This window comes from Myotis lucifugus, unplaced genomic scaffold, assembly GCF_000147115.1.
Source record: "Myotis lucifugus unplaced genomic scaffold, Myoluc2.0 scaffold_65, whole genome shotgun sequence".
Lineage (NCBI taxonomy): Eukaryota > Metazoa > Chordata > Mammalia > Chiroptera > Vespertilionidae > Myotis > Myotis lucifugus.
Genome location: NW_005871113.1, coordinates 864524 through 880569, shown reverse-complemented (window position 1 = coordinate 880569; position 16046 = coordinate 864524). Strand labels below are relative to the sequence as shown.

At 46.4% G+C, this 16046-nt stretch overlaps 1 protein-coding gene across 1 annotated transcript in view; it reads left to right on the top strand.

Moving 5' to 3' along the window:
* Nucleotides 1-15755, top strand: part of FAM129A (family with sequence similarity 129 member A) — an 87310-nt gene extending 71555 nt beyond the window's left edge. The window contains exons 11-14 of the mRNA XM_023754733.1: nt 841-951; nt 3079-3186; nt 7659-7770; nt 10919-15755. Of these exons, the coding sequence (XP_023610501.1) occupies nt 841-951; nt 3079-3186; nt 7659-7770; nt 10919-12009 (1422 nt within the window). The 3' untranslated portion in view covers nt 12010-15755. The remainder of the gene's footprint in view (nt 1-840; nt 952-3078; nt 3187-7658; nt 7771-10918) is intronic.
* Nucleotides 15756-16046: the final 291 nt, after the last annotated feature.

The following is a 16046-nucleotide window of genomic DNA, read 5'->3' as shown; positions in this document are numbered from 1 at the left end:
GCTGAGAAAGATATGTGTTGAATGCCATGGGAATTACAGGCTTGGAAAAGAAAGGAGTTTTTTATTATTTTTTTTCCTTAAAAATATAGGCAGGAGTAAGTGACACATCTTATTACCTAACCTCTGAGTTGTGAGGGATTAAAAATGGACAAGGAACAAAATTGGGCAATCGTTTGATAGAGTCTCTGTGATAATACTGAACCCGGTGGGGCTTACAGGGGCACGAGGGCAGAGAATACGAAATCTGAGCTGCTTCTGTTTCCTAACCCATAACCGTGTCAGCTACTGTCTGCCCCAAGCCCTCTCCCTGCCTCCCTTCCCATCCTGGCGGAGGTGTGAGGAGATGGATGGGAGGTGGAGAGAGAGAGAGATGCTGGGTAGCTTACATCCACCTGAACGTGCATGTGTAGAGTTAAAGCAGCCAAAAATAATTGGAGGTGACTCCCACCTCATCTTGGTATGCCCTGGCTGCAGGTATCAGAGATTAGAAAAAGGGGTGACCACCAGAGATGGAAGTAATTTTAATCCCATAGTCTTGGGGTTTCCAGTTCAGGGTAGAAAGAGATGAGAAGAAAGGATGCATACATGTATATAGATACATGCAAGTGTGTGTGTGTGTGTGTGTGTGTGTGTGTGTGTGTTTCCCCGTCTCTTACTGATCCCACTGTGGCCATGTGCCTATTTACTTCACAGTTCAGACAGTGGGGTGAGGACTCACCCCTGGGAAATCTGTAAAATAAGAGGTGGTCACCCCCTCCCTTTTCTCCAGCTGACGTGGGCAGACCTGTGGTGGTGCCCCCGCCTCTGACCGTGCTGTTTCTGTGTTGCCTTGGATTCTAGCTCATGGAGAACGCAGTGTTCACTTTTGGACAATTGCTTTCCCCGCATCTCCAAGGAGAGGCCTCTAAAACAGCCATCGCCATTGAGAAGGTGAAGCTCCGAGTCTTAAAGGTAAAACCACTTTTTCATGTGGGAAGCATAAAGCAAGACTGTGGCCCCTGGTTCTCTTTAACTGGAAAATACCAAGTTCTTATACTCGCCCCCTTTTCTTTCTCATCTTTCGCATCTTTCCTTCCTGGGGTTCCAGTGACTATTAAGTACCAGCAGTTCCCCCAGCATGACTTTCATGCCTCTCCTGCCATCTAGTGGCTATTTTAGAGATCACAGGTCCTCACCATTGTTGCCCATCAGCTGGAGAGACATGTCCTAGTTTACTTTTAAAGCAATTGGATTTGATACTTATTGACTGTCCACTATAAGCAAACCATTGTGATGGGTATTGCATGGAATATAAATATAGGCAAGGCACGGCCTATTTCTTCAAATAGTTTCCATTTAAATTAGGCAGCATATTTTAGAAAAATCAGCACCTCATGGCAAAGGAAATAATACTCCAAGAAAAAGATACCTGCCCGAGAGAGAGAGAGAGAGAGAGAGAGAGAGAGAGGGAGGTTGGCACATTAAATTGTTCCATTTTTAATGTGTTTAATGTTTAAGTGTGTATCAAAATAGTTGTAATAATAGTTTACACATATGTGCTGTATTTTTAAAGCTTGTTTAAACCTCCCATGTTTCATTTGATCTTCACTAGAACTTGTGAGATAATTAGAATATGTTCCCATTGTAGAGATGAGGAAACTGACTCTCTAAGAGCTAACGTGACTTACTTAAGCTCAACAGGCTAGTCAATGGTGACCCTAGAGCTTAAATTATCCTTAAAACTAATGCATTACTTTTTTACTTCCTCCTTGTCCTACACCAGTGATTTTCAGCAGGTGAGCCACAAGAATTTTTCAAACATGCAATACCTGACTATTTAATCAGGGGCACTGACCTCTTTTCCCTTAAATTGTCAAATAAAAAAATGACAACAACCAACACAACAATAGCCATCCAGCGTGAATTAATCAGTTATATCTATTTTCAGATCAGCAAAAATATTTTTTTTGGCATGCCACAGAATTTTAGTAATTCATTTATGTGTGCCACGAGATGAAAAAAGTTGAAATTGTTGCCCTAAACAGTGCTTGGAGCAGCAGATCAAAGTTCCTCAGAGCCTGGGAGGGGTCCCTGAATTTCAGACCTGATGTTGAGGTGTCACAGGCAGTAGGAGACTGGCAACCAAATTATTGAAATTAAAAGCAATATTTATCACGGGAACACAAATAATAATGAACTTGAAGTTGAGGAAGAAAAGATATCAATGTCAGTATCACCTCCAGTATCAGGACACTTTAATACCTCTCCGAACAGTCCCTTTCTTCTCTGGACACGCTTAAGGGCAAGAACATGCTTCCTGATATAAAAGCCAAAGTTCTCAGCGGCCATCCATTTCATTCTACCCTCTTTGTTAAGTTCCTTCTTCCACCTGGCAGCCTTTCCTTGTTTGAATAGAGCTGTAATTGAGCCCCAAGTCACTACCTCCGGTATACATGCCTTCATCTCCTTCACCATTCTTGCTTTGGCCTGACCATTCTGCTCACATGCCTGTGACTATGCTCCAGTTTGTCTGTGATCCCCTTAAAGTGACATCTAAAACCCAAACTCTGGTCTCTCGGTTTGGATGATCCTTGCTGTACAAAGTGAATCATCACCTTTCTTGTTCTAGATACTAAACTTCTTTGGTTAACATGCCACAGTGTTAATGTAGCTATGAGCCAGACACTCTCTTCCCTTGTGGAAACCACTACAACCCACAAATCCTGCTTTTAGGATGTAGAATGAAAGAAGTAGATGACCATCACTCCCAAGGACCCACCCAGGATAGGGGTGACAAAGCATAAATTCACCCCCCTGGTTCTCTCCCCAACTTCTTTATACGGCAGGAGTTGCTGTTTTGATCTGGCCTCAGTTTCCATATCTGTAAGAGGGGAGGGTAAGATGGGTCATGACCTCCACCTGGAGTGTGAGGGAATTGCATAGAAAGGTCTCTGAGACCTTGGAAACGCCACAGGGGTCCTTAGAAATTAGGGGGAGGGGAGAAGGCGATGAAGTGGGTGGCTGAGGTTTTTGCTGAAGGGAAAGTTAACAGATTGCAGTGTTGCTGTTTAGCATATGTTTCTCTCTGTGTATCGACAGCAATATGATTATGACAGCAGCACCATCCGGAAGAGGATATTTCAAGAGGCACTCATTCAAATCACACTTCCCACCGTGCAGAAGGCCCTGGCGTCCACCTGCAAACCAGTAAGGGCTGGGTTCCTCCACAGAGCCTGCTCCTATTGCCGGTGAAGTTCAAGCACGGCTTATTTATTTACTTTTTTATTTTGGCCTTGATGTGCTTGCAAACGGTAGGAGGGGTTGGCAAACTTTTTCTGTCAGTGGTCCAATAGTAAATATTTTGGGCTTCATGGGCCATACGATTTCTGTTGAAATTACCCAGCTCTGCCCCAAAGCAGCCACAGACTCTATGTAGACAAATGGGCACATCTGTGTTTCAACATAACTTTATCTACAAAACCCAGCAGCCGGCAGGATTTGCCGAGCCCTGGACCAGACAAAAATCTGGAAGGGTAATGATCTGAGTTTGAGCCAAGCTAAGGGTTGCCGTCGAACACCTGAGAATACCAGATGTCCCTCATTATAGAATGACTCCTAGGTCCAACGTGTCCTCTGAAACTTGGCCACTACCCCCGGGACAAGATCCGAAGTAACATGATTGATTACAGGAGGATATTTGCTCTGTTGAATCCAGTAATGTTTGTTTAGTGAAATCCATGAAACAAATCATTTAAAGCTGTTAGGAGCCCCAGGCAACCCGTGACAGCCATGATCGTGACGTGTGACTTAGTCGGCAGAGCAGAGAAATGGATGAGCGGACTCTGGAGGCTGGGGCAAGACCTGGGTTCAAGTCCTGGCTCTCAGGCCTTGGGCAAGTCACTTTTTCTCTCCCTTGACTGAGATTTCCTCTTGTAAAAAAATGGAGCTAGCAGTATCTTGCGGTAGTCGTCTTAAGATTGAGAAGACTTGCCCAGCCAGTGTGGCTCAGTGGTTGAGCATCAACCTAGGAGCCAGGGGACTCATAGGTTCTATTCTCTGTCGGGGCACATGCCCAGGTCTACAGGCTCAATCTCCAGTGAGGAGCATGAAGGAGGCAGTCGATCGATGATTCTCTCCCATCATTGATGTTTCTCTCTCCCTTCCTCTCTGAAATCAATGAAAATATATTTTAAAAAAATAAAAATACATTTTTAAAAATATTGAGAAGATTAACATTTGATGAGTGCTTACCACATGCAAGGCACGGTGTTAAGCACTTTGCATGGATTACCTCAGTGATTCTCAGTGATTCTCAGGACAGCCCTACGAGGAGGTGCTATTTATACGCTGGTTGTAGCGATGAGGAGACCTGAGGGTTAAGTAGAGGGCCCCAAATCACAGAGTCTGCACCCAGCTCACACTCCCTGGTAACATGTGATGCCCTGGGAAAAAGGTAAATACTGCTATCACTACTTGGCCGTTTCAGAAATGATCTACGAGCCTGGACATTTTCAAGGCCTGCTGCCTCTTGGAGCAAATGACAAAGAGCGTTTCGAATTTAAAAAGGGCCTTTTGGCAGCTTAGAGAGTCTCCAAGCATCGGAGCATTAGACTCCTTCCCATGAGTTATTTGACTGTAGCAATTTCTTCAGTCATTTTTATATTCTCTCCATGCTGTTTTTCTCCCAAGTGTCATCAGCATATCTAGTTCCTGGCATTTCTTTGTGGGGGTGTATTTCTTTCATAGAAAGGGATGTGCTGAGGGGTCAAGAATCTGTGTATGACTGTCCCGTGGCCCACGTGGCTGGAAAGTGCAGCCGCCCGCAGGGTGACTCAGCCCGCCCGTGGACGTGTCTGCACACAGAGTTCCTGCTGAGCGTGTTTTCCTTTTCTAATCCCAAAGACGGTCTGGGGGCCTCGGAGCCTCCAGAAAAGGTGAAAGGTGAAGGGCAAGGCAAGTCTCCCTTCCGTCTGCCCCCCTCTTTCCAAACGCCAGCCCAGTGGTACCCGATTTGTAACAGGCTCTTGGGATTTTTCAATCAAGAGAGACTGGTTTCCAAAGAACCTGTCACCCGAGGTTTTCCGTGATGAAGGATAGGGTATTGGTGTCGAGAGATTTTTAAAAATCTGGATTTGCAGAACAGATACATCAGGGAGTTTCAGCTTCAGAGAAGAATTCTTTATCTTATTAAAGTGTTTCCTTTGGCTCTTCAAGTTGCGGCTTCCCAGATCTGTGGTACTAAAGTCAAGACACATGTTGGGATGGCCTGGGAAACTTTATAAAAAGTTATGGTTCCCCAAATCCCACCTGCAGGGATTCAATTTAATTGATCCAGGGAATTAAACGGATGTCACCGTTCAATCTATTTAATATGGAAGATCGAGTCCCTGTTCTGTAAAGCTGGTCACGTCATGGCAGATTGTCATGACAGTATAAATGTCCCTAGAAATTATTCCTTTCCACAGCATTATGTAGCTGGCTGAAATTTTAAAGGTCTCCTGTTTATTCAGCAAACATATGTTAAATATGTATCAGATATGATCTGGGCGCTGGGCCAGGCCAGCGTCCCTGCTTGTTGGGGTTCACAGCCTAGAGGCAGGAGACAGGCACACGGTATGCCGTGTGATGGGCACAGCAGTAGCCACATAGGAAGAGTTCCTCATGGCTGAGTTCCAAAGAGGTTGCCCTACTTCGCTTGTGGGGTCAGGGAGGGCTGCAGAGTCCTGCTTTTGTCCAGTCCCGAGAGATGAGTAACAACAGGGGAACGAGGAGTGGGAGACCACATGGGGACATGAAAGGGTGTAGCAGACATGAGCCCAGACCCCTCATTTCACAGAGGAAGAGAGAGGTGCAGAGCGGTGACGATGCTTGCCCGGGGTCCCACAGCCAGTCCAGGGCAGCGTCCGGGCTCCTGGGTAGTGCTCCTACTATACGTCCTTGTCTGTGTGTCTCTCGGACCCTCTCAGAGTCATGGAAGCTCCTGTCTCTCAATCCCTTGTCTTTCCTCTAGGGTACCTATAAAGGGACCCCAGGAGAACCTGCTATGAGCAGGTCCTGGGCTACTCCAGACCTCCAAGTCCTAGCACTGAGAGTTGTCTGAATGTGGTGACTCCTGACCACCTGCTGTAAATCCTGCCCCTTCAGGCAAAAGATGTCAAATCCCACTCTGAGTCCCCGGCTCTCCAAGCCACATGTCGGAGCCCTTTTCCAGCACCATTGGGTGCAAGGACCTGAGTTAATCACTGGGATGCAATTGGTGCTCTTTGATCCCTGCTCCGTCCTCAAGCTGGTAACAGGCAGGCCATTTGGAGACCCTTGGGAAGCAGAAGGGTTCAAGGACTTTGCGTCCTGCCTGGGTTGTCTTATGGGAATAGGTGAGTGTCAGGCCAGGGAGGGAAAGAGGAGCCCTTGACTTGAGATCCCAACGACCTGAAAAGGGGCCCCATTCTAATGAAGTTAAACACACATCTACTCCAGGACCCAGCAGTCTCACTTCCAAGATGACTAGGTCCTTAAATCTACAAAACTCAGGCACGAGAAGGTTCATAGCATTTATAGTCCTCACAGTCAAAAAAACGGGAGAAAAATCTCAGTATCCATCGACAGTAGTATGGATAAGCAATTTTAGTTTATTCATATGATGAATGTCCTATCAATAAAAGGGAACAAGCTACAGATACACGCGGCAACATGGAAGAATCTCAGAAACAGCCCAAAGGAATGGAAAATTCCACTCACATAAAGTTCAAAAACAAGAAGGACCGAGGTCTTGTGATAGACATCGGATCAGTGCTTATCTCTGGAGGATTAGACTAGGAAAGGGCATGGGAGTGATCTCCTCTGTCTTGATTTGGCTTCTGGTTTCATGGGTTTATTTATGTGTTTAAAATCATTGAGCTGTACATTTTTTAAAAATATTTTTTTATTGATTTCAGAGAGGAAGGGAGAGGGAGAGAAAGATAGAAACATCAATGATGAGAGAGAATCATTGATTGGCTGCCTCCTGCACGCCCCCTACGGGGGATCGAGTCCACAACCTGGGTTTGACTGGAATCGAACCCAGGACCCTTCAGTCCGCAGGCTGATGCTCTATCCATTGAGCCAAACCGGGTAGGACTGAGCTGTACTTTTAAAATGTTTGCATTGTATTGTGTGTGGCATATACCTTGGAAAGTACTGTTGGTATATTTTTTAAAGCGGAAGAAGAAAGTACTTTGGTTATGAAAAAAAGGAGGGCCCCGGACTCAGTGACACCCTTGAGATGATCAAATCTCTGGGTCTGCCCTCTGTGTGCACCCAGCATAAGGAGTGATGTCACAGGGGGTCAGGAGTGGGACTCATTCTTTCTTTTTTTGTTTTGTTAATCCTCAGGCTAAGATATTTTTTCCATTGATTCTTAGAGAGAATGGAAGGGAGGGAGGGGGGAGAGAGAGAGAGAGAGAGAGAGAGAGAGAGAGACATGGATATAAAAGAGACACACTGATTGGTTGCCTCCTGCACCCTGACCAGGGCCCGGGAATGAACTTGTAACCCAGATACGTGCCCTTGACTGGGAATCAAACCCAAAACACTTTAGTGGGTAGGCCAACGATCTAAACACTGAGTAACACCAGCCAGGGTGGGACTCATCCTTTTCATATCTGCATCTCATGCCTTGCCCTCTGTCTCTTGCTCTCCAGGAACTTCAGAAATACGAGCAGTTCATCTTCGCTGATCACACCAACATGATCCATGTTGAGAACGTGTATGAGGAGATTTTACATCAGATGCTCCTTGATGAAACCCTGAAAGGTGAGGGAGGTTCACCTGGTGCTAGAGGGAACTCTGGAGAGAGGGGAGCACCCCAGAAATGAGGCCCAGTATGGCCAGCTGGGTTTGCTCAACAGGTATGAAAAGGGAAGGGGAAATCGATGTTGCTGGGAGACAGAGAAGGGACACTAACCCTGACTGAGCAAGCACACACTATACCAGCCCATTAGATATTCTTTCTCTTTCATTACAAATAAGAACTCTGTGAAATGGACATTTTAAACTCCGTTTTCAGATTAGAAAACTGAGGTTGGGAGAGATTAAATTTATGAACAGCTGTCTTCCTCCAGCTGTTCCAGACAGAGCAGAGGAAAAAGGGCTCTTCTTAGTCACAGGCTCAGGACCCCACCAGAGCGGGAAGAGGTGATCCCAGGAGCAGCTACTCTCCCAGCACATTCCTCACCTCCTCTCAGCGGGACAGAAAAGGACACAGGGTGATGGCACAGCATGCTGGGAGGCTTGCCAGGACTCCAGCGCCCACTGTGGAGGCAGCCTTGCTCGGCACAGGAGTGTGGCTAGGAAAACTTTGATGAGATATGGAGGGTCATCCATAAAACTGTAGGCCCGAAACACATCTGATCTCCATGGGGAGGATGTTAAGCATCGCAAAAACCCCTCCACAAAGAACGCTGGCCAAGCACAGGCCCCGGGTCACAGTAGCCGCACAGGCCCCGGGTCACAGTAGCCCCTCACAGGGGGTTGAATGAGATAGGAATGTAAAGGGAAGGACCCACTAGGGCACCTTGGGGTGAGTTAGAAAAAGGCTACCTTCCCCTGAAACCTATATAATTTTATTAACCAATGTTACCCCCAATAAATTCAATTTAAAAAAACCAACAACTTGGTAATTACAAAATAGTCACAGGAATGTAAAGTACAGCATAGGAAATATAGTCAATAATAATGTAATACTATATATGGGGCCAGGTGTGGGTGCTAGAAATATTGGGGGGAGGGGGAGGTCACAGTGAAATATAGGCTTATGTCTAAGCGCTATGCTGTATACCTAAAGCAAATACAAAGTAATACTGAATGTAAGCTATAATTGAAAAATAAAATTTAAATGATGAAAACGAAATAATTTGTCTAATCTAGGGGGGAAAATGGTAACGACAGCAATAAAAAAAGTCCTTATTTACAAAAAGAAAAGAAAAAGAGCTTGCCTGCTCTCTGTCCAAATAGTGCCATGATACGCTGATTCTATGAGAGCAGAACGCTCTCCTGCTAGCTGCTGGGAAATTATGATGCTGACTCTGCAGACCTGTCCTGTCTCTCCTGTCAGCAGCACCCGCTTGGAGGTGATACTGTTGGGCATAGCACAGCCTGCACAGCCATAAGCAAAGGCCTAGTGTCAAAACTGCCAGCTGCTGTCGTCATCATTGTTCTTCCTCCTTGGAGGCCTCTAAGGCTGAGCTGGGCGTGCAGAGAGCCTCATTTTGGAATGCCTGGGTAGTTTTGCCCTAGCATCTTTGCTGCAAGCATTTTTGCCACAAACATTTTTTATTTTATTTTTTTTGCCCCATAACTAATTGGCCGTAGGCAATTTTATCATTAAAAAAAAAGATAAAATTATTACGCCCTAACTGGTTTGGCTCTGTGGACTGAAAGATCCCAGGTTCGATTCCGGTCAAGGGCATGTACCTTGGTTGTGGGCACATTCCCAGTAGGAGATGTGCAGGAGGCAGCTGATCGATGTTTCTCTCTCATCGATGTTTCTAACTCTCTATCCCTCTCCCTTCCTCTCTGTGAAAAATCAATAAAACATATTTTTTTAAAAAGATAAAATTATGACAAATAAAAGAGGTATATTAAAACTGAATAACCAAATTAGAAAGACTTCATTGCAAAATACAAAATATTTGAATTTGTTACAAATGTGCATAGATTCAGGGCAATACTGCGCAAATAGCTGATATTGTTTTGTAGATTGTACATAAGGTCTTGTCCTTGTTCTACGGGAAATGTGGGTTCAACTCTGAGCCCTCAGAGGCCCTTGGTGCCTCTCTTTCTCTTCCCAATTCAGTGTTTCAAGATAAGCAACCAACTACCTCTTGGGGCAAAAATCATCACCACCTGGAAAAAATGCTAACTATTTTAAGACCACCACTATTTATTTTCTTCACTTTTTTGTCAACGGAGAAATGAAACCAAACTGACAAAAAATAAAAACAAAGCACCACAAAAACCCAAACTGTCAACCAGTTTTTTTATCTTTTTTTTTTTAACAGCAAAATTGCCTTACAGCCATTTAGTTATGCATTGAAAATTTCTTTTCGTCAAAAATGCTTGTGGCATCCGGCTGCGGTGGCTCAGTGGTTGAGTGTAGACCTATGAACCAGGAGGCCACGGTTCAATTCCCGGTCAGGGAACATGCTGGGTTGTAGGCTCGATCCCCAGTGGGGGGCATGCGGGGGGCATGCATAAGGGAGCCAAGCAATGATTCTCTCTCATCATTGATGTTTCTATCTCTCCCTCTCCCTTCCTCTCTGAAAACACACACACACACACACATTAATGCTTGTGGCAAAGACATCTACAGCAAAGATGCTAGGGCGAAGGTAGCCAAATCCATTTTGGAGACAACAGGCCAACAGGGCTCTCTCTACATGTTCAGCACTGAGGACCTGTACTGAACAGGTTCACGTTCAGGGCTGGCCTGTGGGAAAAAGTAGAGAAATGTACGTCATGCTCCTTAATGTCCTGGAGGCATTTCAGTCACCATGGATAGACTGGAACCACACAGATAAGAGCTAATAAAATGTGACGGGGGCCTCATGAGTGATCCAGGTGATAGCATTATGGACTGTGAGCTCCTTGCTAGCAAAGGCCGCATTTTATTCATCTTTGCATTCCCAGAGCCTGTCCCCTAGTCTGTGTCCAGTGTTTGTTCTCTGAGTAAATGAAATACGTGAAGGAATGAACACCACGGAGGTCCAGAGTCCGGAATGAGGCTGCGTTCATCAGGGAGGGCTACCTGGAAGAGGGTGGATGTGAGCTGGGATTTGAACTTGAGAAATCTGGGTAGCCAGAAAGGCTGAGAGGGGAGTCTGGCTTCTGGGTAAAAAAATCAAGAAAAGCCGTTTGTCGGGGGCAGGGCGTTAACGTCGTGTTTTGTGTTCTGGTGTCTCAGTGATAAAGGAAGCAGCGATCCTGAAGAAACACAACCTATTTGAAGACAACATGGCCTTGCCCAGTGAGAGCGTGTCCAGCTTGACCGACCTGAAGACCCCCGTGGGGTCCAACCAGGCCAGCCCTGCCCGGAGAGCCTCGGCCATTCTGCTCGGAGTGGCGGATGGTGAGACCCCGAGTAACGACGTGTTCCCGGAACCAGAGGAAAAGCAGCAGCCTGGGGTCCCTAGTCCAGTGGCCCAAGAAGAAAGCCTTTCTTCCCCAGGTGGGGACCCGCAGGGGGTTCGTTCAGGCACCGGTGACCCTGTCGTGAACCCCGAGGCTGCAGAGGACACAGCAGGAGCCCGGGGCACCCGCTCATCAGAGCTGGAGCTTGCAGGGACTCCTGCGGACAGAGAAGCCGCCACCCACCAAGAGCCACAACCCCTCTCTGCCTCATGCTCCTTGAAGGAGCTCAGAAGTTTGTTGACCGTGACCGTCGAGGTACCCATGGTGTCTGCCACCCTGGAGACTGAAAAAGATACACATCCGGAGACCCTTGTTCCCCAAGAAATTGACAAAGAAGAGGAAACGACCCAAATCCACACAGAGGCCACTCAAGCAGCTGCCTCCAGTCAGGACGACAGTGAAGAAGGTGGAGTCGGGGAGAGGGAGGCCCATTCTCCAGCTGCCGAGGTGGAGGCCGAGGCCGGGGCCGGTGGGGTGGAGTCAGGGGGATGTGCAGAGGCTCAGCCAGCCTGCGGGGGGCTCAGCCAGGGCCCCAGCGGCCCAGGCCCCACAGAGGAGCAGGCGGAGGCCGGGGACCCCACCGGGAGGGACGCCCATGAAGGAGGTAAGGCCGTGCCACAGGGAGGCTGCATTTTAAACTCTGCCCCCATGGGCCCCAGGGAGAGCCAGGTCTCTGCGGAGGAAGCGGTGGGAGGGAAAAGTGGCCCAGCCCAGGCTGCTGCTGGGGTGGGTGCAGAGGAGGTTAAGGGTCCCCGTGTTTACGAGTGTCAGTGGGTGGTGGAGAATGCTCCAAACAGCGACATCCTGGGTCCACAGGAAGAGGATGCGAGGGAGAGTCCCCCAGACCAGCCCTCGGAGGAGTGAAAGGGACAATTTGGCCAAAGTATCTCTATGAACAAACCCAGCCAATGGCTTAATTATGGGTACACTTAGGGGGTGCATGGGATTGTTACAAAAAAGTTTAAAAAAAGTATTACCTACTTCCTTAATCTGTAGAATGAAATCAGAGGGGATGCACACAGGGCACGAGCACTGAGGCAAACCCTTGTGGAACTGAGCTGTTCTGCCATGAATTCCTGCTTTAGCGTTTTCATAGGAATTACAAAGGTAATGGGGTGTGTGGGGTGAGAGGCAGCTGAGGGTGTCTGGGGGAGGGAGTGGGGGTCGCATTGAGGACAGAGAACACAGTAGGAGCATGGTTTTCAATACACTCTGCAGTGTCTTCTAATGCACTTTAAGGCTTTTCCATTCTTTGTAAGAATGCAGATCTATGCTGTAAATCCCACTACACTATATGGACTGCTCTGTCTCTTAAGGACTCGGCCTTTGCCCACGGTCAGGCTGCAGGAAAGGGTAGGTGGTGGGCACAGGCACCACCGCTGTGGGCAGCCCCACGGGGCCTGAGAGCTCAGGAAGGCTGGGCAGAAACAGAGGAAGGCGGTGGTCTGTGCAACTGTCTGGGCCTGGTACTAAATCTGCTCTCAATGTCTTGTCAATTGATTCGTTAATTCTTATTCATTAATCACCTCTTGAAGAAATTCAGATGAAAATTTCCCTGTCATGTTTAAGCATTCCAAATTAGCCTTAAATTGTGCAGAGAAAGAGCTTAGCTAAATTATTGGGCATAAAGTCTTCCAATTAAACACGTTATTGAAACAGATACTCTATGCCACATGCTGTGTGTTAGGCATCGAGAGAGAGAGAGAGAGAGAGAGAGAGAGAGAGAGAGAGAGAAGGAAAGATAAGGTGCCTTGTTCAGTATACATCAAAGGCCCAAGGGAATTTACTCTAAGAAAACACCTATTTTCAAATGATATGTTTTCTGTGTTGGCATGAAAGCTTCCTGTCTTCCCATTAAAACAGTCCTGCTTCACTCCCAGAAGGAAATAAAGTGAGTGCATGAAAAAAATGAATAAGAAAGAAAGATGGAAAAAAAGGGAGAGAGAGAGAAGAGGGAGAGAGAGAGAGAAAAGCCAAGGTATATATATATACATACCATCAGGTTCCAAAGATGTTACCAAAAGTAGAAATCATTTGTTCAGTCGTTTAGCAAGTTGGGGTCATTATGTCCCAGGTGCTGGAGATCAGTGGTTAAAAAGATCTGTCCCTTTCTCCCAGAACTTACACTGTTAGCGGAAATAGACACAGACATCTTCTAAATCCATTGTGACCTACAACTGTTAACGTTCAAGGTGGACTGGACCTCCAAAAGATCGAATAAAGGAGTGTCCTATTGTCCTTCAGAAAATACCAGTTTATTTCCTAAAAGCTTCAGTCCCAGTACCACATCTTCATACTTCCACAGATTTTGATATCAGATCCCAACATATTGCCCTAAGAGCTCATTTTGATCATCATCAGCCTGTAAGTTTATATCAGTTCTTTAGAGGATTTGCCCCAGAGTTCAACCATTCAAGCAGGAATTCCAGTATCTCCCTCTCCACCTCCTCACGAAGAATTCTTGGATTTCTAGGTCTTTAAGGATGAAAGAGAATCAGTATCAACATCATCTCCTATGACAACGTTCTTTGAGTGCTTAGACCCTCACGGCTAGAAAGGTTCTCCTTACAGATACAGAAGGTCCCTGGGCCCTGTAACACCCAGCACTCGCTCTTGTCCTTGCATTTAGCATGGAATGTGGAAGTTATGTCTCTTTTAGGTGATCTTCTCTTCGAGGACAGAAACTAAGGTTTAGTCATCCTATGTGCTTCCTGCTAGAATAGAAACACGCAGCCTGGACTCCTGGCTCCCTGCCTCCTCAAGTCACATGAATATCCTTAGTGCCTAGCCAGGAACTGGCCTGTGGCAGGCTGCTCAGGTCATGTGAGCACCCGACACCCACCGCTCCGCTGTGCTGGGGCTTTTTGGCGCTTGCTGTCAGCCAGGGAGACTTTTTTTCTTTTTTTTAAATTGGGCTTTCTGCCCTTGGGGAGTCTTCCCTTAAATCAAGTCCAAAGGGCAGATGGCCATCTGGTCAGATGCCCTGGCCAGCAAGGCAAGGAGCCAAAGGAGCAGCGCCCAGCCCTGCTGGGACCGCCTTCTCTCCAGGAGAACTGTGGCGAGGGAGGAGGTCCCAGGCCAGGCCACCACCACACAGGGGCTTCCCGGCTTCCTCCCTTTTCTCTCATCAGGGCTTCTTGAACCCTTGGAAAGCGGAGGGTCCACGTCACTGCATTGGATGGATGAGCATCAGTGCCCTCCCTCACCCGTTCTGTGGGCCCCAGGGGACCGGGCACTGAGTGGGAGGACGCACTCGAGAACACCATCAAAGGATTTTTCTGTGCACATTTCACAAAAGACAAACTCACTGAGCTATGCAGGATGACTGTTCCGTTTTTAGATGGAACAGGAAACCAGAGTGCATTTGAAGTATTCCTTATTCATCTTAACATGTTGGATGGGATAACTTCAGATGACCGCGCGTTTGTTGCTTTCCATACGGACGTCTTTGTATTGCTCCAGTGGTTTCCGGGTTGGAGCGAGGTGGCTGTGATTTCTCTCTCTGCAGGCTGCATTGGGAGTCTCTCCCATGGGCAAATCTGTTAGAAAGGCATCAAACCTCAAGACACAGTTTTTGGCAAAAATTCTGTAACTTGAAACTAGTTACATTACTATTGACCTTTCACAAAAAAATAATATTTTTCTTAGAAAAAATTAGCTCATCATTTCCTCCTTTGCAGCTTGGAGCTAAGACAGTAGTGCCTTGCATTATGGAGAGTAAATTCTCTTAAAAGAAAATATTTGGGCCCTAACCGGTTTGGCTCAATGGATAGAGCGTCAGCCTGCAGACTCAAGGGTCCCAGGTTCAATTCTAGTCAAGGGCATGTACCTTGGTTGCAGGCACATACCCAGTAGGGAGTGTGCAGGAGGCAGCTGATCGATGTTTTTCTCTCATCGATGTTTCTAACTCTCTATCCCTCTCCCTTCCTCTCTGTAAGAAATCAATAAAATATATTAAAAAAAAATATTTGGGGAACCACAAGGATAAGATTCCAATTTGTCCAAAAGCTTTATAAAGAGGCTGAGTGAGAAAAACTGCAGGTCATTAGGCTTGATCTTCTACATTTGATTAAGAAGATTCTCAAGCCTGCTTTTGTAACCTCCAGGTTGTAGCCAGTGATTTCTAAGGGTTTCACAATTCTCCCAGACAGGTGACTTTATTTCTTTACTAGAGGCCCAGTGCACGAATTTCATGCACTGGTAGGGTCCCTAGTGGCTGCCGGCTGCTGACCGGGGACTCCCTCCCTTCCCCTGGCCAGCCCTGCCCCTGGACAACTCCTGGTCGAGAGGACTATTTTCATACTATGCTTTTATTAAATAAGATAAGTGCTAAATGACAGGGAAGAGAAGGACATCACTGACTAAACAATAATACCGTTTCACTAGGTAGAAAAAGTGGCTGCCTGTGCCTTCTCTTTCCCATAAACAAACAGGGTTGGGATTTGCCTTCTGAAGCCTTCAACTTCAAGGAAAAAATCGACACTGTGGACTGATTATTTTATTTTGTTTTGTTTTTGGTCACTATATAAAGCAAATAAACATAAAACACTTTGTAACCATGTATTTACTCTGCCAAGTGCCAATATTCCAATAAAATGTTCATCCTTGGAGAAGGGTCCAGATGTCATATTTATTTGGATTTGGGCTGGTTCATCTTTTTTAGCAAATGCCATGACTTGAGCTGGGAGGAACAGCCCTCAGAGACGCAAGGTGAGTCACAGTCACTGTATTACGGAACTTTTAATTTTCTGTCATCGGGAAGAAATCCACAGGGAAATCACTTACTAGTAATGTCAGATGTAATTACGCTTTGAAACTGCATATGCTTATTTCTCTAGGAATTAGATTATGTCTAAATACAGCAATGGGCAATTACTCTTGACGTAATTGAACTGCTGTTC